The sequence below is a fragment of the Rousettus aegyptiacus genome, unplaced genomic scaffold (genome assembly GCF_014176215.1).
Source record: "Rousettus aegyptiacus isolate mRouAeg1 unplaced genomic scaffold, mRouAeg1.p scaffold_m13_p_18, whole genome shotgun sequence".
Classification (NCBI taxonomy): domain Eukaryota; kingdom Metazoa; phylum Chordata; class Mammalia; order Chiroptera; family Pteropodidae; genus Rousettus; species Rousettus aegyptiacus.
Window position 1 is genome coordinate 12,891,532 of NW_023416293.1, and position 26,672 is coordinate 12,918,203.

Consider the following 26,672-nt stretch of genomic DNA (forward strand, 5'->3'; position numbering starts at 1 on the left):
TAAAAAGAATGACTTACTTGATCTCTGATTTTTAATAAAAAATAACTTTAGTCTCTCTTTAAATGTGTTTTCATTCATATAGAATTCAACTTGTACCCTGCAAAGAGAAAATAAGAGCATCATTAACCTGGACACTAATATATAAGAAATTAAATTATTTGATTTAATGCGTTATATATTTTGAGTGAATCCTGGCCACCAAAAAAAAAGTTAAACACTGAATTGTTTGGAATGCAACAATTACTTTTATTTTTAAAGGCATGGTGAGTTAAAATATCACATGTGGTCAGCTCAGTATCTGTGTTAGTGGGCGTAATGAGTGGTGTACAGGATCTAAAATAGCAATAATGCAAACGTCTTTAATATGTGTCTGTGGAATAATTTTGATCCAGTGTTTTTCCAGTTTTGGCCCACATCATGAGAATCCATGGGATTCTTGAAAACTTCAGTTTGAGCAACATCACACCAGTGGGCTGTGTCAGAATGTCTTAAAGGATTGGGCCTGAAAGTCTCTCTTCAACACATTTTCTCCTTGACTCTATTTGTGACATGTTATAAGACACTTTAGCTTCATATTTCTTTAGGCTCATAGTAACATGCGCATAGATCAGCAAAGGAATGGTAATGGCAAGTAGAAGATTAAGGTCACCATAGGTATAAATGAGACAAATCAATGAAGGCACTGAATATTACATATGGAATCTAATGTAAAATAACATCAACAGTCTAAAGAATGGTATTTATTTAATAAACTCATCTGCTTTCTCCCTAAATTCTAACAGTTTGTCTCTCATGTGATGGCATAATTGGTATTTTCAAAATATTGAGTGAAAAGAAAAATGTGTCCATACATGGTGACTTGTTGATAACCATCATTCGAAGTGTCGTAATTAGTCTCAAATGCATGTATTATAAGTTAGGGTTACAAAAACAGCTAAGAAAACATTTTAATGTTTATACAAACAACAAAGATTTAATTCATTTTTCCTAGTATCATGAAATTTTGATAATGCAATCCATATAAACCGGATAGTTTTATAGTTTTGTTTTATTTGGTAAGACTACACATGGGAGATAAAACTAGAGGAAAAAAAGAGCATATAAAGATGCTTATGTATTAGAGGAATATTTCACTGCTATATTCTATGCCATATAGTCCAGAAGATTCATGAATATTTTTAAAACTGTCTTTTATGCCATAAAAATGAAAGGAATTGTGTTATTAATTGCAAACCAAGTTTTAACTGCTTTACCTTCTAAAAGACTTGAAGGCTCTCTAACTTTACCTCTTATCCATAAAGAAAGTTGGGTTTTTTTGCATAAACTTTTTTTCATTCCTTTTCATCATTTTCTCATTCATCACTTTCCATCTTTTGTTTTTTATTCATCTCATATGTTACGTGGAAAAAAAAAAAAAAGAAATGAAGTTTCCCTTGTTAATTTCTCCAGGAGGAAGCCACGAGAATTACGTGTTCTCTCCCAGCAGAATTACACGCATGTGCACACCCCCCCCACACACACACGAACCTACGCACTCCCACGTGCTGAGACAGTCCACGCACGCACACGCAGGCACAGAACTCCACTAGTGTCCTGCATCTGAGCCGCTTCCCTCGTTTATCAAATGAGAAGGCAGCTCATTTTAAGTAAAGCAACCGTGATACTGATATCAAGCTAGATTAGTGCAGATTTGCTATGGATACAAAGGCAAATTCGAGAGGACATATGGCTATTACACAGGTGATTCAGCAAAGGCCACGTACACTTCCTTCCTAGAATTATCAAGTTTATAAGAATATGACTCCATTCCTCGGATAACAGCTGGAGTTCAGTTCGGGGGATATAACTGAGGTGCATTTTTTTTTTTTAAACTAAAATGAGATTGTCTATAGCCTTATGCAAAAGAAGCATAAGGGATCAGGAAAGCATTCCATATGAGAAAAAGCTCAAGGAACTGAAAATGTTTAGTCTAAATTTAAAGCTATAGCAGTACCAGAATAACTTTCCTTAAACACCGAAGTGGCCATGATTATTAAAATGAGCTGACTCATACATAGTGTGATGCTGTCGTAGAGGACCAATCGAGGAAAATGAGAATTATGAATGAGATGACCCAGCTTTGAAATGGCCATCACGTGAGCCAAAGGCTGGATGACAGCGTGCAAACGATTGTTTACTTTTTCCCTAAGGGGTAAAGACAATTTTATGCGATGTGAGGGCTCTCATTAAACGAATTCCAAACTCACTTCTAATTATACTACTATGCAAAGTAAAACAATTAATCTAGCGATCTCTCCATGTCAGTATTCTCTGATCGTAGATATTAAAGTATGGACTGCTTTCTAAACGCTTTCGAGAGTCAAAGCTAAAACAAAGAAATGAACAAACAAAACAAAAAAGCAAAACACTTTTTTGATCCATGCCTTCTTTCAGGTACAGAAAAATATCCTTAGGTTTATAATTTATAATATAGAGTGGCACTTTCTTTTATTTGATCTAAGGGCAGTTACCAGAATCAAGGCCAGTTAGGGTTAGTGTCATCCTTTGGGACCTTCTCCAGGGACTTAGTGTGGACGTTAGCGTTTATCCTTCTCAACTTTGTGATTTAGTTAGTTTAAATAGCCTCTTAGTATTTCCTTTCCCTCCCTCCCTCCCTCTCTCCCTCTCTGCCTCCTGACCTCCCTCCTCCCACCTCACTTTATCTGAATTTACCTGCATCCAGCAGGGCGGTGTAGTGAGTTCTTTCTGGACCTACAGTTCTGAGTAATATACTAAGGCAAATCTGCCCTCATTGCTTCTTCAAGTGTCTTTTTTGTCTCACTTGTTTATCCTCCAGATAAAATTGGGAATCATTTGGTCACACCTCCCCCAACATAATAGTAGAATTAGGATTATAGTTAATCACAAAAACTGATATTGTAATCCTTACCAGGTGACATTTTCTCCTCTCAGCTTGTTTTCATTGTTTATTGATATTCTTGTTATCAGTCAGAAACGTTTTCTTGTTTTATCTGGGTAGATCCTACACATGCTTTGGGACATTTATTTCTGGGTGTTTTGTAATTTGGGTTGCTATTTTTAAAAGGGTTTTGTTTTGACATTTAACTTTTGTTTTTAGTGTTTTAAAGAGCTATCATGAACTCCTTTATAGGTAGTGATTTTTTTTTCATGTTTATTTCTTGGGGTTTTCTAGGCAGACAGGCACGCCACCTGGACACCTTCTCTAGTGTCTCTACTTACTACATCAACTAGCAGTTTTTGGAGAAAAATATCAAATGTGGTTGAGCATTCTTATAAGAGAAGGCCTCTCGTGGTTGCGCAGTTAAATTGTTGACCCTGGAATTACAATAAATATTTATGTTTTACTGAAAACCATATCAGGAGTGGATTGATGTCGATCATAATCAAAAAGCTGTCTTGAATCTGTCAGGTGGATGGTACATCGTTGGGGAATGTTGACAGATTTGGTGAATTGTTTCAGTTTTTCTTTTATGCAATTATTTTTTTTTTTCAATTCCGGAACAAACTTTTTGTAATAGTAAACTATCGAGGCAGTTTACAGATGGATTCATTTTCCTATACGTTTAGGAGTTTTTCTCCTATAGTCACAGCTAAGATTGATGTGCTGTCATCTTTAGATTATTCTAATATCTTTAAATACAAAGCAAAAAACTCTCCAGATGTCTCTATGCTCCGGGACAAATTTGAATACCGTAGAGATTTTGTGTGTGTGTGTGTGTCGCCATCATCAATTTGCCCTAACAGTAGCAACCGTCTTAATGCTGATACTAATTTGTTACTTTCCCCCCATTTTCCTCTTATTCTGTTGCTCTGTTTACTTGAATTTAGTGTAAAAATCATGCACTATCTTGTAAAAATGAGATTTCCTTGCTTCCTTCTAAAAATTCTTATTCGGCACCTTTAAAGGAAGCCTCACCATTTTAACAACACAAAAATAACTCTGACCCGGGATGCTGGTGCTTTGTTGCTTTTTCCAAGGGCTGATGCCCCGAACTCCACTCAGGATGCTAACCAACTTTTGTAGACAGCATTTGTGGAACTTAAGAGTAGGTGTAGATCATTATTCAAAGGAAAAATTCCTCTTCTGTGTCTGATGGGTGCTGCGCCCTCCCCTCCTCCCTCGCATCCTGCAGTATTGGTCACACCGTCCCTGCGTGAGTGAGTTTTTTATTACTGAACTCATCTCGAACAAGGCCATTCCTGCCCGGACGTCCTGGTCTCAGCAGGCAGGTCCAGTGGGTGGTTAGTTCTGCTCTCTCGTTTATTTGTTGGTGGTTTTCCTTTGGAAAATCTACATCCGACTGGCGAGTTAGTAGACACAGCCCCCAGCACACTCCGCGTCTCTAAGAACTTTTCGCCCGGCACCAGTTCTGTTTCCTTATCGCGCGGCGTCCTCCTCATCCCCTGCTTGGTGCTCTGATTCCAACGAGTGAGAGAAAAAGCGAAGCCCATGTACCTGCCGAGATTCCTCCTCCGCTCTCACCATGACCAGGTTCTAAGTTGGCTTTACACTTGGGAGCCGTCCACCTTTCCGGATGGACTGCTCGACTCTGAGTGTAGCCCTCTTTTCTCTAAAGTCATTATGTGTTGAATTTGTATGTCCCCCCCAAAAAAAGATATATTGATGTCCTCACCCCCACTACCTCAAAAAGGTGACCTTATTTGGGAATGGGGTCACTGCAGACATAGTTATTTAAATTAAGAGGATGTCATATTGGAGCAGGATGAGTCCTGAATCCGATATGACTGGTGTCATCAGGAGAGGGAAATCTGACACAGAGACACAGAAGGAAAACAGCCGCAGATGACAGAGGTAGAGATGGGGGTGGGACACAGCCACAGTCCAAGGCGTGCCCGGGGCTCCCCAAAGCGGGCAAGGCGAGGAAGGGGCCTCCCCATAGGCTTCAGAGAGGACATGGCTCTACCAACCACGTGATTTGCAACTTATACGCGCCACGGTTTTGAGTCAATGCATTTCCGCTGTTTTCTGGCACCGAGTAATTGGCACTTTGGCCTGGCAGTCCTCGGACTAATAGAATCACTTCCTATGATGGTGACAGTAGTACTTCCTGGTCACACGAAGTCAGTCTGTTAGAATACAAGCTCCACAGAGGCAAGAACCATATTGAGTTTTGTTCACACTGTATCCTTAGCTTCTCACATGTTACTTCGGACTTATTAGGGATTAATTATTACTGGCTCAATGCCTGAATGAAGGGATTCTGGAGTCCCTGCCTCTTTCTTTGGTATAAACCTTAGGGACTATGAGTTGACAGTATGCTGGGAAGGGCAAAGCCATGGTTTCTAACAATTTCAGGATGAAAAGCTTGGGTTTGCGGTGAGCTGAATTTTTGGAAGCCCTTATTCCAACTCGATCTACCTTGTGATTAATGATAATTCTCCATAGGTTTTCTTTTTTTTTAATTTTATTAATTTAGATTTGTTTATTTGCACAATCTCTCCATGATTTAATGACGATTTAGGGAGGATTACACTACTGTTAATTTAACTTTTATGAGATCGCTGTGATGTGGGTAAGGCAGCCATCACCCTTCTTTTACAGAAAAAGAAATTCAAAGATTTTTAGTGACTTGGCCAAATTCACACGGCTGGTCCTGGAACAGAATCAGGACACAGGTCTTCATGTCACTTCTTGTCTCTTGCTTCTGCTTTATCAGGAGAGTTCTAGGTCATCTATAAAATATTACGAAAGACCACGGCAAATGCCAGACGCACACAGGGTTGCCGAGAAGTGTTTGTTTAGTTCTGCCCTTTGATTATTGACTCTGAACCAGGTTGCTATCCATTTGCAAACGTTCGCTCCTAACTTCTGGTAACTCAATCATTGAACAGAGCAACCATTCACATGAAGCCCAGGAAAGAAAATTAATAAGTAAGCCTATGATCAATTCTCCATCTAAAAACAGTCAGTGTCACCCATGGCATGCCAGCCCTCGCGACAGGGGCAGAAATACCTGCATTTAAGGACTCCACAGCCCCTCTTCTGGCATTTTCCAGCTTATTTCTGCCCATCTGATTCTTTTCGTTTCTACTCCAGCCTCAGTTTCTCACCTTCTACATAAGGCGAACACCTTATAAGGAGGCAGAGGCGGAGTCTCGTGACTTCTGCTAGCATTCTCTGCACTTTTAAAATAAAATCTGAAACAGTGCCACTTTTGGAAAGAGAACCCAGCTTCACACACAACACACGCGTGCAAACTCACATCACATACACATACAGTCACACACGTGCACATAGACATCGCCTCTAAATACACGTAATGCCAGCATGGCAGACCATCTGGGGTGCTGAAAGCTTGTCAGTCTTCCCCCATTCACGCTGACCGCTCCCCAGTAAACGAATTTACGTTCCCCTCACTCCCTGGTAATCACCGCTTGCAGGTAGCTGGAATGACTCTGCCGTTGCCATGGTGATGCGTCATGCGTCCACCCCGGAGAACTTTGGTACCCAGGTTTCTCTCCAGTTAGAAAACTCATGTCCTCACGTGCCATGGTCATTCGCAGAGCCTACACTCTGTAGTTTATTTGATTAAAAATAATTTAAGCACCCTCAATTTAACTGTAAGCACAGGAAGCCGAAAGATAAAGCCTAGGGTAAGTATAAAGGTACTTTTATTTTTGATGCTTTAATTGCAAACGGACTTTGCCTCTTCAGACCCCTGGCCAAATGCATGAGTAAGGGCCAGGTCTGGGTCAAGCCGTTAAAAAAAAGAAGAAAAAATGCAAATAAGAGAACATTAATTCATTTTTCTGTTAAGTATATAATCAAGAGTAGCAAAAATACACTGTGTTTAGTAAGGATTATGTTTGTTTACAACCGCCGCCTCAAAAAAAAAAACCAAACAAACAAAAGGAAAGGTCAGCTGCTTTAAGATGGTTTTCATTTTTTTCTCTTACCTCAATGCTACTTTCTCATCACACATACATGCATGCCATGCACACACACGGAGTCCCTAAAATAAAATGCGTGCACATATGTGCACGCACACGCATGAGCACTCAGGCATACATGTCCACAGACATTCTGGGCCTGTAGAGAACATGACTGAGGCAGCGCAGCCCCACGGCAAACCTACTGGCCTCCCGGTCAGAACCCAGACCGGCGACAACATCCTCCCTTCCATTCTCTATACTTATAAGGTGAGGGAAGATGCCACATGGTCTCTAACTCCACCTGGACTCTTGCACCAGTCATTGTGGAAAATCGAGAGAGCGCTCTCGCAGCCCAGGGCTGCTAGGCGTGGCGCGGGTAGACCGCAGGGCCCCGTGTGGGGAGGAGCCTGCCGTTGGGTCGTGAGTGGTGAGGTCACGTTCAGTGGATGCTAGTTCTCAGCAGGCCACTGGCGACGACGTGGGGACACTGCTCTTCCGTGAAAGGAACACCTTTTCGTTTCATTTATTAGTCGTAGTTTTTGTACCGATAGCGTAAGATGTTAACCCTCCAAGCAGCCCCTTCCATTGTGCACCCGATTAGGTCATGTTTTAAACTGCATGGCATTTTTATATGCATTCCTGTGCATTAATAACCCACCACTTTTCACAGGTCACTTACATCTATAAATGGATCTTTAGGTTTTGTTTGTTTACTACTTAAAAACAATAAGGAATAAGTCATTTTCCCAATAAATAAATAACAATGCTCTTAAATATATACATTTTTCACTAAGTAATGTGAAATCTAAAAGTCAAGTTATTTAAAAATCTATGTATATGGTAAAGAACAGAATAGTAATCTAAAATCTGGTTATCAGCTCACCGTTTTCATAGTCAAATAAGCTTCCTACATGGAAATTTCCCAAAACATCTTTCCCAAAAGGTCCAAGAAGATACACAATGATAGTAAAAACATGAAAATGTTATGCCAGAGAAAAATTTGCTGTCAGTTCTGTCACAAAAAATTATCCCAAACTTAGGCAAAATTAGTAAATGTTCTCTCAGTGGAATGCTGGTCATAATGTTTTCTGTGCAATTTTATAATGATGAGGGATAAGGCATTAACACAACGACTTGTGCCTAGCAGACATGAAAAGAATTTCAAAAGAGAGAGAACTCCAAAGGTTAAAGTTTATGGTTTAAGTCTATATATATTACAAAACATACTGCAACAGATCATAAAATGTACTAGCATAGCTGTTAGACATTTTAGGAATTTATTTGCTAAAATTTACTGACATAAAGCTTAATTTCAGTTGCAGCATCATTATTGTAAATACATATTTCTTATGATGGTACCATGCGTTCAGTCCCACATATACCTGGATATGGGAAGTGTGGAAAAGAGGTACCCAGGCGCCCCCTCTTCAAATAATCACTGGGTAATTTCTGTCTGTCCACTGCTTTAGGGTCTGCCTTTGCCTGAGGTCACATTGTTCTCAGGATGGGCCACAACCCAAACTCCGTATCAGGATGTACGTCTAGATAAGCCAACCAGAGACCCTGGCGATTACTTTATGGAGATCGTCCACGAGTTTAATGGTAACTTGATCAAAAAGCCAGCAATCAGTTGTGATAAAATGGAACAGAGATAACAGCCAATCGCTTTCTCACGAGAACATAGAACAAATGTGCCATAAACCTTCCCCAAAAGAAATGCCTAAGAAGTTAACTAAATTATCACACACACCACTTTTAACATGCATGGCTTAAGTAGAAGGAAAGCAAAGGAAATCCTTAGAAGCTAGAAAAGATAAGAAAATAAGAAATCAGAGACGTAAGCTAACATTAAAGCTGCTGTTTACCCTCGTGCTATCTGACGGGGTTTAATGGTCTAGAGTTATATTTTAACAAAAAGAGACCAAAGAAATTCCCCCAAAAGAGCCCCGCAGAAACTCCCCCACAAAGCCCCCCACAAAAGACTGATGTTCTCAAAAGTTGACATCAGTGCACAAACCAAGAAAAATTCCTTGCAGCAGACGTGGTAGATGCATGTGGCCGTGGCTCTGATTGGCATTCGAAGGAAAAAAGAGACACGCTGAGGTCCGCCGTATTCACTTGCTAGGGCGGCCGTAACCAAATACCACCGACTGGGTGGCTTAAAAAACAAATATATTTTCTCAGTTCATCTTGCTTATCCTGTCGGCATTGCGCATTAGGTATAGCTGATCACTTCCTCACCCCCGAATCACTTTTTTCACTTGACTCCCCAGAGGACCCCATTCTCAGTTTTCCTCCTGCCTCACCGCTCACTCCTTCTGAGTATCCTCGGCTAGTCCACTCCTATCCTCAACGCCATTCGTCTTTCATAGCTGTAATCCATCCAGCTGCCCGAGACTACCAATCTGATATGTTCAGCCCAGTCCTCTCTCCCAAACTCATACATGCAAACATCTCAGTTTTTTTTTTACGTGGCTGTCTCTCGTGGGCATCTCTGACTCAGCACAGCCAAACCTAAACTCCTGATTTTCTTCCTTGAAATCTTCCAATCTGAGCTGATTTCAAATCCACTCTATGCGGTTCAGACAATAGTTCTACCCGAGTCCTCTTTCGCACGAGCATGTATTAAATTATTCACTAGAGTTCTCTGAGTAGTAAAAGTCCCTTAGCAGAATGAGGGGGAAAAAAAAGGCTTATAATGAACATGCTCTCAAGAATGGCCTAAAGTTTAAACTTGCCTTTGGGTTAAAATTTATTTTTAAGACAAGATATGGAAAAACAAAGCAAAACAAAACTTTAGATGATACATACAAATGTCGAGGCCAGATGGAAGCTCCATCCATGTTACGATCTGCAAAAATCACTGCGACATATTTCACATCACCGAAGGCCCTGGGATGCGCGGTCTTCTATTCTAAGGCGTGACCTTTAATTAGTCGTGACCGCGGAAACCGCCAGATCGGATCCCTGGCCTGAGCGATGTACAGGGACGTGTCGGAAAGGAAGTAACCACCCACTCTCTCCTTCCCGTCACCTTATCGTGTGTGAGCGAGAAGGTACTCTGATCTACCTGCTCATTGTCCCCGCCCCGTCTCTCCTCTCCCTCCCCCACCATTAATTCTAATTATGGCGTCAGAGTTTATAAAAATTCCAAATTACTTTAAGGGAAAATAACATTTGTCATCGCACCATTTCTTAAAGCCTCGTTAAACCTCAAGCTCCACTACAGAGATTTCAGTCAGTTTTTACTGATTATTGTGTGTCCGGTACCTGGAGTATAGCAGATATTCACTTACATACACAGGATTTAAAATGACTCAGCGGTGGATGCTTCTAACACCCCATTAGCACCCCAGGTCGACAACTGTCAGCTCACAGAGACCGGCCATCTGCGGCTCCCGCCACCTGGCATGTGTGCTGGCAGACGGAGCCCCAGATCACCTTGCTCCAAAAGGAGGAACAGATTTGTTCGTTTCAGATGCGCATTTCCAATCGGCTGTGGATCACGTGAACACTCGAGTGCACCGTGATTCCTCTGTATTTCCTCAACCAGATTTGGTTGAGTATAGTCATCGAGCTTTGGAATCTGTGGGTCGCTACTTTTCAATGAAGGTCATGATTGTCTGCCTGGCCATTAAGGAAAAGGATTTTAGTTGGACTGAGATTTCTTTTCCCTTCCTCTGGGCCTTGCCCTCCTTCCTTTGCGGCCTCGTTTCAGATGCCACCTGAAACGTTTGCCTCACCAAAGCCTTTGTCGAGTGGCACAGATGTCATTTTCGCTTGGTGCCCTCGATCCTTTGCCCACAGTACTGATTGCCATGTCTCAGAACTGTCTCTTTAGGGGTCTCTCTTCTTCAAGTGAACCCAAAAGGTCAAATAACTGGTTCTACGGCACAGGACGCAGAACACAGACATGTAGGAGAAAAAGATAAAATACTTACATACTTAGAAATTCGGCATATTTACATTTGAAAGCGCACACCCGTCTTGAGCAAGGTACACAGCTCAGCTTAGTGCTTTGCAGAAATAATGAGCAAAACCAGCCTGAAATACAGGAAGCCACCAAGTACCAGATGGGTTACATCATTAATAGCACTGACTACGCGCCTCAGCGAGGGTTTATTTGAGGGCATGTTTCCTGCCGTGTGTCCCTCCAAAGCTGCTAGTGATGCTTTGCTTGGCTCTAAACTTGTGAGGACAGGAACTGTGTCTACTTGGCTCGTCTCAATCGTGTTTGCAGAAACTAACATAGTGCCAGGTACATGTATGAGGCGCTCGCTCTAATTGCTGAATGTCGAATGAATTTTGCTATATAGAAGTCTGCTTTTTGCTTTTACTCTTATTTACATTCTTATCTGTCAAAATCATATTGTCAAGTTCAAATCTCTGAGTCTATTTAGTGTCCTGTTTTTCAGTCATTCAGTGTCCGCAAAGATGTGATTGCACATCACTAGGGCAACTAATGAGGTTTGATTGTGTATGTGTGCATATGTGTGTGTGCAAATTCTGTGACCAATTCAAATGTTCCCACAACTGCATGTATATAAATTATACATGCATATATTGTATAGGTAGAGATTGATGTGAAGTATCACTCGTCGATCCTCGGTCAGGACCTACCTTGTACTTTTATTCGAATAGTCTGATGTATTCTTGTCTGTGCTTGCAGTGGTACCAACACACAGCACTGTCTTGTACTTTTTTTGCATCCTCCTCAGTGTGACGATACTACAGAATATCCCTCAGAAATTCTCACTGAAGAATCAAAAGGTCTTTTGCAATGGCAAATGATCTCTTATTCGTTTTAATGGCAAAAGGTGGACCTCACAGCCTTTATGAGAGCTGGTTATTAGCTTCGCTAATTTGCTTTTTGTTAATAAGGGCAAGGTTTTTGCCATCTCAAGGGGTGGAAGTGCACACACAGAACTGCAACAGAGCATGGTAAAGTTGGGTCAAATTACCCGAGATGTGTTTAGAAGTATTCACCTATAAATAATGACATTTTACTAGTGAAGAAAGGGCAACATGAAATCGGTGATATTAATAACCTAACAAATTTCCTGAAAACGAGGCTGTTATCTTTAGATTTCAAGTCTTTTAAAGCTGCTTGAATTCCTTTCATGGGGAAGAATGTCCATAGCACACCATTATTCCATTCATGAACCAGCATGCACTCTTTGCAAAGAGATGAGGCACATGCTTAATTACTCAGAAACTTTCATTTAAATAAAAAATAAGTTACAGTTTAAAAAGTCCCCATTACTTCAACAATTTAATGTGCAGGAAGTTGCTGGTGCACACGGAGGAATGTAATGCATATGAAGAAATATTGTGTACAAAGCACAGAGTTGAATTCATTTCTCACTGTGATCTGAAGATGTTAAAACTATTTCCTAATTTGTTTAGTTCAACAGTTACCATGAAAAGATGCAATTTGGAGGTCAAGAAACTTAAAAAAAAAATGTTCTCTACCTGTGTATCTTCCACAGTTACTTAGCACCAAAAAAACAAAAATCACTTTATCCTAATTACGTGCAGGGCATTTAGCAGGAAATTTTACTATGGTAAAATGTGTGGGTAAAAAATGAAATAAAAGGAAAAAATGATCCCAAATGACTAATATAAACAACACAAAAAATATTTTTGCATACCGATGAAAATTTTTCTCTCCAAAATGTACTTTTTTACTATTGATGAGTCATATCATTTTAATATATGCCTGCTACATACTACACATGTAGTTTTAAAATGTAATTTTACGAAAGTCCTTTGAGCCAAGAATTATTATCCTCATTATACAGATAAGATTGGCGAGACTCAGAAAGTTCCGTACATTGCCCAAGGTCACACTGCCAGGAAGTCAAGACGTTGGGTGTAATAAAAGTGCAGTTGTACAGTGCAACCGAAATACGTTTTGAAGACTTACTTTCCCATCCCTTATCATTTGTCTCATACAAATGCTAGATGCAAAGGGTCACAACTGCTTCTATGCAAGAAATTGTTTAGAGCTCAATTTTACTTATAGATACAAACCAAAACCAAGAGAGAGAATGTGATTTGAAGCTTGGCGTCCCCCACACATACGAAGTGACAGAACTAGCAGTGAACACAAGTCTGATTTCTAGATCACAGCCCTCTCTCATGTACCAAATTTCTCCTGCCATTTCTCCCTTCCTTTTAACTTGCTAACTCTCTTAGCCTCAGATGAATGGCAAGTAACTACCTCTAATCAGCCTTGTTGGGAAAAAGAAAAAAATGGGATAAGGATCAATAATGGAATGACAGCCATCATGTCACTACTCTATTGATCTCCACAATCAGGTCTATGGGAGAATGACTAGGTAAAAAATTAAAGGCTTATGCTTTTTATGTCAAAATATCCTGTCTCATTTTCAAATAATTTTTCAAGTTGTTTTGGACAACAGTGCAGTGATCACTGTCAGAAAGACAAATCCTCTTGATTTTGCATGATAATATTCTCTGAAAAGTTAGAAGATGTGGAATTAAGCCAAATAAACATTTTATTCCCAATATCCCAATCTCGGGTAGCCCCACGTACTTGCAAAGGCTAAAAAATGGTCTTTAGATACCACTAGTTTCCTCTGAGCACAAGAGAAAATTCTCAGCTGCTGTTTCAAGTGCAAAACCAAATTACGTGTGATCCTTTCCTCATTTCTCTCAGACTAACCCTCTTTCTGTTCAGGCAAAGATCAAACACAAATGGCACTACACCCAACTTCTAATTTTCTGAAGATATCCAAGCCCCCAAAGGTGTTATTGACTAAAGAGCCAATCAGAAAGGCAATGAATCTTTACTCATTGTGGGTTCTTACCCAAACACCAATTTTGCCATCGTCCAGTTAAGGAAGAAGCACTTTTAAGTGTTGATTATAAAAATGTAATCATGAATGGAGTAGAGATTTATCTGTTATGGTAGTTTCCTTTATGCTGGCTCATGAACTGCTCATCAGTAATAAAAACTGGTTGGCACTTCCCTGTTTATTAGGTAGAATTATTCCCTCGACTGGCGACACTAATGCATTTGGAACAACCCTACTGGCAATGCTGGCAGCCTGGCCTAAAACGTCCAAACAAAAGGAGCAGAACCAGGAGCAGGCATTTTGACTTCTTTTAGAACAGTTTTTGGCACAACACGTTCACAATACTTTCCAATTAAACAATAATGTTAGAGAAAGATTATTATGTCAAATTAGAACCATTCGATAATGACTTAACGTGGGAGTATACTTTATACACTCAGTTATTCTAGGGGATAGCAAAAATAAATGGCTGAATTAAGTGTCTCGCCAATGCTACAGAATTTTCTGGAACGCGTATCTCTTGTTGATCATTAAAATAAATATACTTAAAATATGCAATATCAGTTTATCGAAACTACAGATTATTAAAAGTGCTCTTTTTCTGATGAATAAGTAAGTCAAGAACAAACAACGATAGTTTCATCCCCTTCAAAAAAAACATTCAAACATTGTCTTCGTTATTTCAACCCCCTGATGGTACAGCAAACCCTACAGTACCTTTTTCCTGGGTCAGACACTGATGGCTGCAGTCGTGGGAAAGACACCACCGTGGATCCACAAGGAACTAGCCGTGGAGACATTACGATCTTCCGCTCAGATATGCGTTCAAGAGAAATTTGTTTACAGGCACACACTCCTTTTATCCAGTTACCTGATCACAGGAATAGAATCTTCCGTTTTTACCATTACTCTGGAAAGATTTTACAGGATGTAAACATTTCAGCTCCAGCAGCCGATTCTAATTTCTTTAATGCTATCTTTGTTCGCGTTGCTTGACAGACTATTAAGGAGATGTTGATGGCGCAGGAAGACATGTACCTGGTTAACGTGATTATTTTACAGAGCACTGTGCATTCATTAATAGCAAATAAGTTGTCACAGTATTCCTCCCCACTTCTTTCTGAAACTCTTCTAGCTATGTTTATTTAGTCTAAGGATGCCAGGTGTTCAAATTATAGAACATATCAGTTGTTTCAGAAACTATAACATGTACCCTTTTCTCTGATCAAGAAAATCAGCTGTTCATTTTCAGAAAAACCCATGGCGCTGAGAACATGCCTGCCAACATGCAAGGCTTCCGACTCAGAAAAATATGAGTGATCATAGTTCAGACAGTCAGGGCTATCGGCTAAGTTCCAAGAGGGCGCCATTGTTTAACATGTGCCCCATGAAATGGCTGACGTGTTAAGGGACAGAATAAATGTGGAAGAGTTTCTTACCAGGAATGGCAGACTGTGCCACAGAAAAGATAGGCATATATGAATTCATAAAAATGCAGGAATATCTCAAAGGTACAAGTCTCATTAAAGGGCAAAGAAAATATTAGGAAGATATTGACAACCAACATACAACAGTATATAAACATTCTTTGTAGCCTCACGATAATCTTGTTTCGATTGTGAAAAAACAGAGCAATGTAACTACCCAATAATAGAAAAACCAGATATTTTTTGCTACTTCTAGAGTATGGAATAGTATGCAATCACAAATAATGGTGGAAAGCTATTCGTGATGTACTATTAAGTAGAATACCAATAAATAAGCAATAGGTTACAAAATACTATTGTGCTCTGCTCCTGTTTGGGTAAACCATGCATTTAAAAATGGGGGAAACCCCCAAAATATTATACAGCAAATCATTCTCATTGCTGAAATTACATTGTTGTTTTTTGAAGTTTCTGGTGCTGGTCGTTAGTATGTGTTTTCTGTCTTTCCCATAGTGACCATTAGTGCTTATGTAACAAAGAAAACATTAAAAAAACAAGACACCCCGTTTGCACCGAGTAGTATCACTGTCACCTGATTTAACCACGACTTTACTTCCTAACATGCTCATCTATTCAAAATCCCTTCTGGGTGCCAGCAACAAAGGTCGAAATGGTTGCTCTCAGGTCATTAGGTCATTTTAAATATAGAATTTAAATATAAAATTAAGAATTTTTTACAATGTAAGTTATCGACCTGATCAAGAACCATATCATTGAATGTCCTCATAACTTCTACTCTTGTGAAGTCCGTGCAGGTGCGCGTGGGGCGGAGGTAGGTGGCGTTCAGTGCATTCCTTCAAGTGTGAAGTGTGGGCTTTGCTGTTGAGAGCCCAGGAGTCGTTTTCTTTAACGCAGCTGAGCTGGCCCCATACTCGCCTACAAGGCCCATCAAGGAAAACACCCTCGGTTTTTAGAGTGGGAGCCCCAAGCAGACTTCAGAAAGGGCAGGTTGTCACCTGAGGATTGTCACATTGAGAGGAGTGGGCGAGTGTTGGAGAGACACAACCTCCATTTAAGTCCAAGCGTAAGACTGACTAGGTCTGGAACTCTGAAACCACCAAGGGTGTGTCACTGTTCTGAGACTCATTTTCCTCTAAGTGGCAAAACGCGGGGCGCAATCGCTGCTTCTCAACATTGATGAGAACGACGTGAAATACCAGACGGAGAAACTGACATGTGGAAGCCTCTCAAGCTTTCCTCCTCATACCTCCACTGACCTGGGCTCCCAACGGCAGCCATTATCATCCCACAAGTCGGATAAAATTCCCCACCCCCAAAGTGAATCGGCATGTTCGTAAGGGTTCACAGTATCATCACCGAGAAATGTGGATTCATGGAAAGTTGACTGAAGCACCAAAAATAACTCAAGAGTCCGGTGATTATTTCAGCAGGATCTCTAGTCCGTCAACACAGAGTCTCTCTCCACGAAGTAATCAGAGATGCCTTTATTTCAGCAATTTAATGTAATCAGACTAAACGCTGCCGGTAAAAGTGAAGAAGGAGCTGTACACGCAGTTTTCTCGGCATTTAGAAACTGTATAAAGTGGCGATGGGGCGGGGGTACCTAGGTGGGCTCATCTGTGACTTGACTTTCTCGCTCTGATTATGCATAGCCTTCAAGATCCTCGAATTTGCGATTTAGCTGCCTTTACTACAGCAAACAAAGTCTTCATTAGTCTTTTTTACCTCTTCGGAAAGGGATGTTTTGTCACGTGTTCAGATTTATCTATTCCACGGAGAATGCAAATGAGGATCAACAGAAATAATGTTCTTATTTGAAACTTTAGTCCATGAAATATCTTTTCGGAACATCAGAGTCCGGGCTAACCGTTCCCGCTGCCGGAACAACTCACTCCGACTCTGAACAGTATCATAAATCCAGCAGCAGCCAAGTGAGAAACAGAGAAAAGCAAGTGATTTGTACGAGTTCCACGTAATGTATTTGGACATCATTTGCGTTTCCAAAACCAGAGTCAACGGAAATACCTAACAGCTAAGTTCATTTATCACGTTAACCTCTGGGAATTCTAATGTTTCCAAACTCAACCTTGGAACAGTCTGATTAACTACAAAAGAAGGAAAATATTGAGATAAACAGCAAAGAAAAGACATGTAATCCTTGAGACCATGTGTTTCTTATTTCCTCCTTGAGTTTTCATCATGTCTAGCAGTAGTCTGTGTGTATAACACTTATTAAAGGAAGTAAAAAGGGAAAAAGTAGAAAAATTGTGAATATATTGCAATTTCCAATCATCAGCAGCAATACTTTTTAGCATATTTAATGGTTCTCTGTGTTTGAGCCAAAATCACTCACTTCCACTTGCTATTTGAACTTTTGCATGTGTAAAGGGATGCGTATAGCTAATATTCCACTCTGTTAATATGCTTTAATAAATAATCAAGTTTTGAAGTCTTTTTTTTTTTTTATTTAATAAACCAGGCCTTAAACCCGCATGACTTATGAAGCACTGAGATGAAATAAAGAGGCTCAGACTGCCTGGCTCTCCTCGTGACCTAGGGACATTGCCCCCCGGCCCCTGCCACCAGCGCCATGTGCATTTTTGTCATTCAAACTTCATACCTTCTCAGGGAGAGCAGTAGCAATTCAAACTCAAAGGAAATTTTCAAATAATCGCCATCCACAGAGACATATCTGATCACACTAAAATTCCATTCTCTTTCTGGGTGGACCAGGGATTACATAAGTGATGTGATGGATAGAATTTGCACTGTTAAGAGAGTGACTGAGGTCGCTGTCAAAGACATCACAATCCCACTTGGGTACCGTTTACACTACTGAGGCTCAAGGCTTTCCTTCCGACGCTGACAGAATGACTGAGAAAAGCCAGGTTCTCTCCCAGCGCTCCACAACCACGGGTCTCCTCAGGACTCCACGTGTGATCAGAAAAGTGTCGCTTAGTTACGAAAAGAAGTCGTCCTCATTTCTCTGTGGAGATGCCCTTATGTCCTAGAACTATAAAAACCATTTAAAATAGAATTATAATGATCTAGAAAGAAGCAAGTATAAATAGGAACTGACTGTATTCGCATAAATTGACAGCATTTGGGAGCTTTTCGAGTTTTTCCATCTTCTGCTTAGTTTCCCCACCTTATTCCTTCCGGGTCAGAAATCTAGCAATTCTTTAAATCAATCCACACGGAAAGGAAAGGCTCAGCCTGGTTACAGGAGGACTTATTTATTCATTCAATAATTTTTATGTTGTCTGTGCTGCTCGTCATCAATATAAAGCAGTGAGTGAAAAAAAAAAAAAACAGCCTTGTTCTCACAGAAGAATCTATTCTGTCCTAGTCAGAAGAATTAGAACTGGGACATACACAGCAGTAAATGTTCAATTACGAATTGGAATCAGTGCTATGAATGAAAAGTTCTAGACGCTAGAAGAATGGGTAAATCGAGTCGGTGGAGAACAGAGGCCTCTCAGCTTGGAGCTGGTTGTCTGGGCCAAGGGCCTGCTCCTCCCATCGACGCTCCAACCCAAAAGTCATCTCATTAACCGACAGTTGGCCTCCATTCATAACTGGAGATAATGCTTATCTGTCATTAAGGCCCAGTATTCCTGCACTCAGTGGACAAACACTTGGAAGATAATGGATAGGGGGAGAGAAGGACAGAATTATTCATTCATTCATTCATTTAAGGCATACAATACGTTAGCTCAGAAGACCACAATTTGCAAACACTGTTGCACACAGGTGATGACCGTCCATATTGCAGTCGCATGCCTTCGCTGCATAACCATTTCCAGCACGTTTATACTTTGAGAGAAAAATCATAAATAGAGATACTGCTCCACTGAGTACACCAATTCCCTGCTAGACTAAGAAAGAAATGATCTCTGCATTCAAAGGCACAACTGGCTAGGTATATCACCATCTCTCACTCTGAAACCCTGCTGCAGGCAATAAATGTAGGCAAGGCACAGAATTATTATTAACATAGCCTTTGCTAGACTTGGGAGACTAATTATTTGAGCTGATGCAGAAATGCCCGTGTCCTGAGATTATCCTCGGATGAGGAATAAGAAAGAAATAGGGAAACCAAGAAGTTTTTGCAAACTAAATTAACATTAGGGGGGGAAAACCCCACAAAAAGAAAGCTTTCATCTTAGCCTTTACATTTTAAAGAAAAAAGAATGAGAGTCTGTTTCTTAGACCATTGATTAATAGGTAAAGCCCAAGATAAAACCAACTCGAAATCTATAAAAATAAGGTTTTTACATTTTTATCGATGTATAATGAATAGATCTCAAAGCCCACTGCCAGAAAAAGCAGACCACGTTAGAAAACTGACACACTTCAGTGATTTCTCACCGCCGGATCAGCTCAATAAGGAGGAATATAAGAGACACGCGTCATCCTCCCCAGTACAGTCGCCAATCTCAGTGATCAGCTGCCATGCGGTTCCCATGCCACTGACCATTCAGAGTCAGCCACCTCCCTCTTCTCCGTTGCTCTGACCCTATGTTATCGAAGTGTCATTCCGCTGTGAAGTTCCCTTCGCATGCGTATGGAGCAGTGTGAACAAAGCCAGCACCTAACATCGTGGCTCGCGCACCTCGGTCACACGTTACCTGGCTAAGCGTGAACCAGGTGGTTGGCAGTTGCACAAACATACGTGCCCTCGGGGCACAGACAGCGGCCTTCGAAGGCGAGTGGACCCTGTGCCACGGGCCCCATCCGGCTCAGGCCATCGTGATGTGTTCACCAGATGACCAACCACTGTCGCATTAGAATGAACTTTTACTAAATCTTAAGGCTCAATTTTCAGTGGCCTGTTTGACTATCGTACTCTGATGAGCCTTATAATTTTCTAATTTCTGCCTATTATTGTAGCGATACTTGAAAAATTAACTTACAAATGTATTCAAAGAACTAGAGTATGAGAAGCGAAGGATGCACTTACAGGAAATATATCTATTTGAAAAAAAATAACCGGCTTTAGAAAAAAGAATATGTGCTTCGACATATCTTATAATCCCCATATAAAAACACTTCATTCTTCCTCAGACCACTGTGAAGAGCACCCTCCCAACGTCGGCGTGTCATCAGACGCTCCGAACATCCGAGAATTCAGGAGGAACCGAAACTGCGAGACTAAAAATTAAACGATGCATAGAACTGCAGTTCGGGGCCATATGTGAAAAACAAAAATCTCTGTGTTTCAAACTCCGTTTGCCAACTGCCAATTGCCAATCTAATTTCCTTTAAAAGAAAGCCACATAAAGCACAATCACTCAGGTAGAAATTACATAATAAAAATATGAATTCAATTTTCCTGCTTATAATTTTGAGGAAATAGCATCGAACACCAATCCTCCAGTAAACAACAGATATTGAACACTGAACATGGTGCCGTGCTAAGTGGATGTACCTATTTATGTGGCCGAAAAGATCATTCAGTTCTATAAATATGGAGCCTCATAAATGGATGTTAGAAACTAGGATCCACCTCTTAGCAAATAGATAACCTTGGAAATTTTGCTAATTCCCTTCTTCCTCATTGCTTCTTTCTTGAAATAGAATATCTGCTTCACAGAGATGATGACTAGATTAAGTGACGTAAGGTGCAAAAAAAGTATCAGTACCTAATCATCACTCAACAATTGTTACGTCTTCTTTTCTGAGTAATATATTGATCATGTAAGACCAAGATAATTAAGATTGTTAATAATCAGTATTTCAAATACATTCAAGAAAAAAATCAATTAGAAATGCGATAAATTGTGTCATAGAACCGAACATGTCTTGCTGTACCTCCCAGGTCAGCAAACGATAACCCATCAACCAAATCCTACCCACTGCTTTTTGTAAAAGGTGAACTAAAAATGCTTCTTATACTTTTATATGGCTGCAGACGAATCCAAACAAGAATAATATTTCATAGCATGTGAAAGATATATGAAAAATTCAATGTCCATAATAAGATTTTATTCAAACTAAGCACATTCATTCATCTACATCGTGTCTGTGAATGCTTTTGAGTTACAATGGCAGAGTTTAATAGTTGCCAAAGAGACATTATGGCCCCCAGGGCCTAAAATAATTGCTATCTGGTCTTTTTTCATGAGAAAATTTTGCGGATTTGGAGACTTTTCACCACTCTTATGTAATTATTGATTATTAGTACATGTAAGTTCAAATATTAAACCTATTTTTTAAGAGATGAGGTAATCAAACACTTTAAACACTCAATTCCTCTGTCAATTTTTTAGGAACTGTGTTTAAAGTTTAATTTATAAAAGGAAGAAATATAAAAGAACATTTATAATTTGCAAAATTATGATTTAAAAGGTCGAATAACTCATTTACATCGAGCTAAAAATTTACCTAACATAGTCTATTAAAAGAATGTAGTTTCTAGAGTATACCGTTTATCTAATTAAAGTTTCTTCCTCTCTATGATTTGACCTAAATATTCTTTACCCTTCTATAGACAAGGCCACAGAATAACATCAAGTTTTTTCAAAACAAGAAAATGGAGCAACCTGATAGCATAAAACTTCAGAGAACACTGATTTAAAGTAAAACACTTAGACGTTTTTATAGAACTCTGATTTCCCAAGAGAGAGAATCCTGGGTAAAGAATATGGGGCTATAATAGACTATCTGAAAGTGGTTGCAAGACACTAAATCCCAGACAACGTTCTGCAACACGCCCTTCTTCACATACATCTAATCCCCCTCTGTGTGCTGCAATTTCCTATAATTTTCTGAATGGTTTTTACTGAATAAAATTTGTCTACTTTCATATTTTAAAAAGTAGTCCCACTACACACCTCACAGAAGGGCCGAAATAATAAAGTTACACCACCAAATGCTGTGAGGATGTAAAAAACCGCATCACGCAGACATTGCATGTGGAAAGGGGAACAGTCCAGAAACGAAACGTGCGGCTACCATGAACCCAGCAATTTCACTCCTTGGCACTTACATCAGAGAAATGAAAATTTATGCTCACATGAACACCTGTACGCAAATGTTCAGGGCAACTTATTCTAGCTCAAAACTGGAAACAGCCCAGACGTCTTTCAGTGGGTGAATGGCGAAGCCCACAGGGCACCTTCATAATCGCGGACCAGTACCCAGCAGTGAAAAGAGCAAACCGTTCATGCATGCAACTCAGACGAGTCTCTAAAACAACCTAAATATCCAAGAAAGGCCACTCATCAATAGGTTACGGTATGGCCACACAGGAGATCACACTGCAGATTTTGAGAACATGAGAAAATCGCACGCATCGTGTGAAATTATGTCCAAGACCATCTTATAAAGTGAAAAGAGAAGCATACAAAATAGACTACAGAGTCACTGTCATTTCTACAAAGAGAAAATATATATATCTATGTTTACATTTTTATATTTATATGCATGTGTATTTGTTTCCAAATTTATAGACGGTTTCTCGAAGCATATACCAGAAATAGGACCAGCAAAATTGTCTTTGAAAATGCAAACTGCATGGAGGCGGAGATATGAGAGTATTTTTACTCTATTTGTTCCATTTCTGTTTCCACAAGTTGAAACATTTTCAATTTTGTGAATGTGTCACCTATTCACAAAATACGTTAAAATATATATGTTTTGGTTTCTAATAACTGTCTTCCAAAAGTAACAAAAGCATCTTAACGTGAGCAGAGTTGAAATTTCAAAGGTGACGAGGGCCACTTGGGGGATTTCGATTTAAAAGTTGGAAATAAATTTGTCTGACAGATCTCCAGGCAGGAAGTGAATTGCTGGATGCCAAAAACCCTCCAACGTTTTGGGCACTCTCTTTGATATGATTCCATGTTCTTGCCGAAAAGCCTTTTCATCCTAATTTGTTTTCAGACATCAAGGTCCCTGGAAAACAAATGACCCGATGACCGTCAACTCCCAGTGGCAGACTTGGCACTTTCGTGGCTTGTTATATGTGATCAAAGTTGTTTTGTAATACAAATAATGTCTCCCGTGAGACTAAGGAGTGCAATTTTTCTCAGGATGTAAGCTGTGGAGAAAAAATTTGGAATAATGACTGACTTCACAAACATAAGGAGATTGGGTTTAAAACTAAAGTTTACAAAATGTTTTCCTGGATGAGAGAAGAGAAAAAAAATCCTCATTCTGAGCAAAAGATTAAAAAAGGAAAAGAAAAAAAAGCAATTCTAGTGGACTTCTCGGAAGCCTAGCAATTTTGGGAAACATATAATTCAGTTCAATTATATTTACATTTTCTCCATCCACGCAGAAAACTACAATTCCTATGAATTACGAGATGTTTCCCATGGCCCGGATGCTAAAAACAACCATTAAAAAAATTATCCAGGTTTAGATTTTGACTTGCACAAGAGGTTTTCAGAAATCTAAAGAGAAGGCCTTGGGAGGCGAGCAAGCTGTAATCACGCAGGACCTGTAGAATTAAAGAGAACAGAGGAAGGGTAAACTATCTGCGTATGCCTGGCGTGACCTTGAGAGGTCACCGTGAGAGCAATGATCTGCGTGGAGGGGAAGAAGGAGCGATCGGGAAGAGGGACGAGGGCGAGGGGGCAGAAATCATGACCTTGGGGAAGCGGGGTCCGCTGGGGGGAGGCCGGGCGTGATGAGCGACGTAAGGAATTGGAGCCAGAGGGAGGCCTCGATGCAGCGTCACATTCCATTTGATTTTTTCTTTTCTTCTAGTGACTTGCTAGTGACAGAATTCACATAGCATGACATTTCCCTGTTTACAGTATGTGATTCAGTGGTTTTTCGGATGTTAACGGTTCTGCAACTCTCACCAAACCCAATTTCAGAACGTTTTCAGCTCCCAATGAAACCCTGTCTCCGTCACCCGTCGGCAGTGGCTCCTGTGCCCACCCTTGTTCCCCATGTCACCCGGTCCCTTGTAACCACTAATCTACATTGTGGTTTTTATAGTTTTGCCTCTTCTGAATTTTCCTTATGAATAGAATCATCCAATATGCAGACACGCAGTGTGCAAGCATCCCTCTGAGCATGTTTTTAAGGTTCCACCGTGTCGTAGCTTGTATCAGTACTTAGCTTTTCATTGCTGAGTCGTGTCCCATTCATTTATCCATTCATCCGGCGATAGACGTATGTTTCTCTTTGCGGCTACTACGAATAATGCTCTAAACAGCTATGTACTGCTTCTCGCCTGAACATATGTTCGCATTTCTCTTGGGCACATACCTTCCAGTGAGAATGTTGCATCATAGGTAGACCTTTGCTTCACCTTTTGAGAAACTGCCATGCTGTTTTCCAAAGCAGCAGTGACGTTTTATGTGACCACCAGCGACGCGCGAGTGTTCTAACTTCCTGACGTCCTCACCAACATGTGTTGTTATCTGTCTGTTTCATCATAAGCATCTTGGGAGGTGTAAAGTGGCGTCCGTTGTGGTTTGACTGCATTTCTCTGATGGCGAGTAATGCCAAGCTTCTTTTCTTGGGCTTATTAGCCCAAGAAAAAGGTCTATTGAGAGCCTTTGCACATTTATTTTTAAACTGGGCTGTTTATCTTTTGATTATTGAGTGGTAAAAGTTGTATATATACTCTAGATACAAACATCTAGAATGTCAGATGTATGATTTGCTAATATCTTCTTCCATTCTGTGAATTATTTTTTCACTTAATCGAAGAGGTGCTTTGAAGCCCCAGAGTTTTTAATTTTGAAGAATTAAACTTATCTATATTTGTCTTTTGTCACTTGTACTCTTGATATCATGCCATTTGTTTTTATCATAGAGAGAACTCTACATCTTCTGAGAGCGGGGAGCCTAATGCGTTACTGGTTATCTTTGGGGCATATGGGCCTCCTAGTGATGGCGGCCAACAATATGACATTTATATTATCAACAGATACAGATGGTCAGCATCCCATAACTCTGACTGTTTTCCAAGTCACCCCTGCTCGTACCCTGTGGCCACAGCTCAGAACACTCATTAGTCTCTGAGACGGAAGATCAGTGCTTATTCCAAATGACAGTGACCATACGGAGGGAAAACCTCAGCTTCAGGGCTGGCGAGTGACGAAATCTCTCACTTGTTGCAAAACCTGTTCCTCCCATGTTGAAATAGAGAAAAAACAGAGACCTGAACACACAGATAGAGTTCTTTAGAAAGAGAACAAGTAAATGGGAAAGCAAAAAAAAAAAAAAGTATCAAAGAATAAAACTGTACCGAAATAATAAAAACTCATGTTTATCCTGTCGGTAGTAACGCACAACACACTGTGCGTGACAGAAAAATTGATAGCAAAACTCAGGCATAGTCTGGTAAAGTTACTGACTTCATAGAAAAGGAGCTTTATATATGTGTAGTTAGTGATGTACAAGAAGAGGGGATAAGTTAGAGTGAGCTGAGATTTCAAGAAAATTTTATCTGAAAACAGCAATTATCTACAGGGTTAAGCAACAAATAATAGCAAAGGAATTATGTATCCACACACTTGGCCTTCTAGTAAAATGACAGCATGCTTTCTCAAGTGTGTAAAAAGGTAAAGAAACCATGCTCATTAGACTTTGTGGAGGAGAGAATAAAACTCCTTAATGACATTTTTACATTTAAGAGATGAATCAAAATAAAAACTCAAGATAAAATTCTGTGCTAAGTATTATTAAAATCGGTGTGCCCCCGATTAAAGAGATAAGCTTAAAAATGGTTGAAATTACAATTATAGAATGGAATGTGAACATTAGAGTGCTTGCCATTGTATAAAAAAAAACTTGTTTTGAAGAAACTACATCGGGAGGTGGAAGTATGAGGCAGCATGATGACATTCATTTCCTCATCTTTCATTGGCCAGATGACAGATGTCTGAACTTGAAACGCACCCATCTCATGTTACTGCATTTCAGAAGACTCTGAAAATCTACCATCTCTTCTAGTAAAAAATATTTGTTTCAAGTTCAGTGATGCCTTCAATTTCACTTAAATTTCTTTGTTTTTTATCAATTCTGAATAATTCTGAATTCAGAAAAATTAACTAAATATCTTTTAAAAAATATTTTATATCTATATCCATTGCATTTCTGTACTGAGTCACTTAGTAGACCTATTTTCACAGTTCTCCAAAACATCTTTAGAGTTTATTTTCTGATAAAGCAAAATTTCTCTATTGTTCAAGCAAATTTATAATTCTGAAAGCTCATTTTCTTTAGTGACTCCATTTTTTAACACACGAACTCTTAAGTATTCCAAAGTGAACTACGATGGGGAAAATTTTATGCGTGAAAAGTAACGGAGTCATCCTGCAGGTCTCACACTAGACAGAACCACGGGATGGAAAAGACTTATAAAAATGACGTACAATTTCATTGTGTGATTTGAAGCATCAAACTGCCAACCCTCAAAAATGCCATCTCCAGTCTATTTATAATTGGAGTTAAATCCTTCTAAAACTCTGGTAGCATGCAAAAATCCTGGAGCAATGTTTCTCAACTAGCATTAGAACAT

General features: G+C 39.8%; 1 protein-coding gene across 6 annotated transcripts in view; it reads right to left on the reverse strand.

Annotated features, from left to right (window-relative positions):
* KCNT2 (potassium sodium-activated channel subfamily T member 2) overlaps window positions 1-26,672 on the reverse strand; it is a 179,693-nt gene that overhangs the window by 128,490 nt on the left and 24,531 nt on the right. For all 6 annotated transcript variants that reach the window (XM_016165037.2, XM_036235470.1, XM_016165041.2 and 3 more), the window contains exon 2: window positions 18-97. In XM_016165037.2, coding sequence (XP_016020523.1) covers window positions 18-97 — 80 coding nt within the window. The remainder of the gene's footprint in view (window positions 1-17; window positions 98-26,672) is intronic.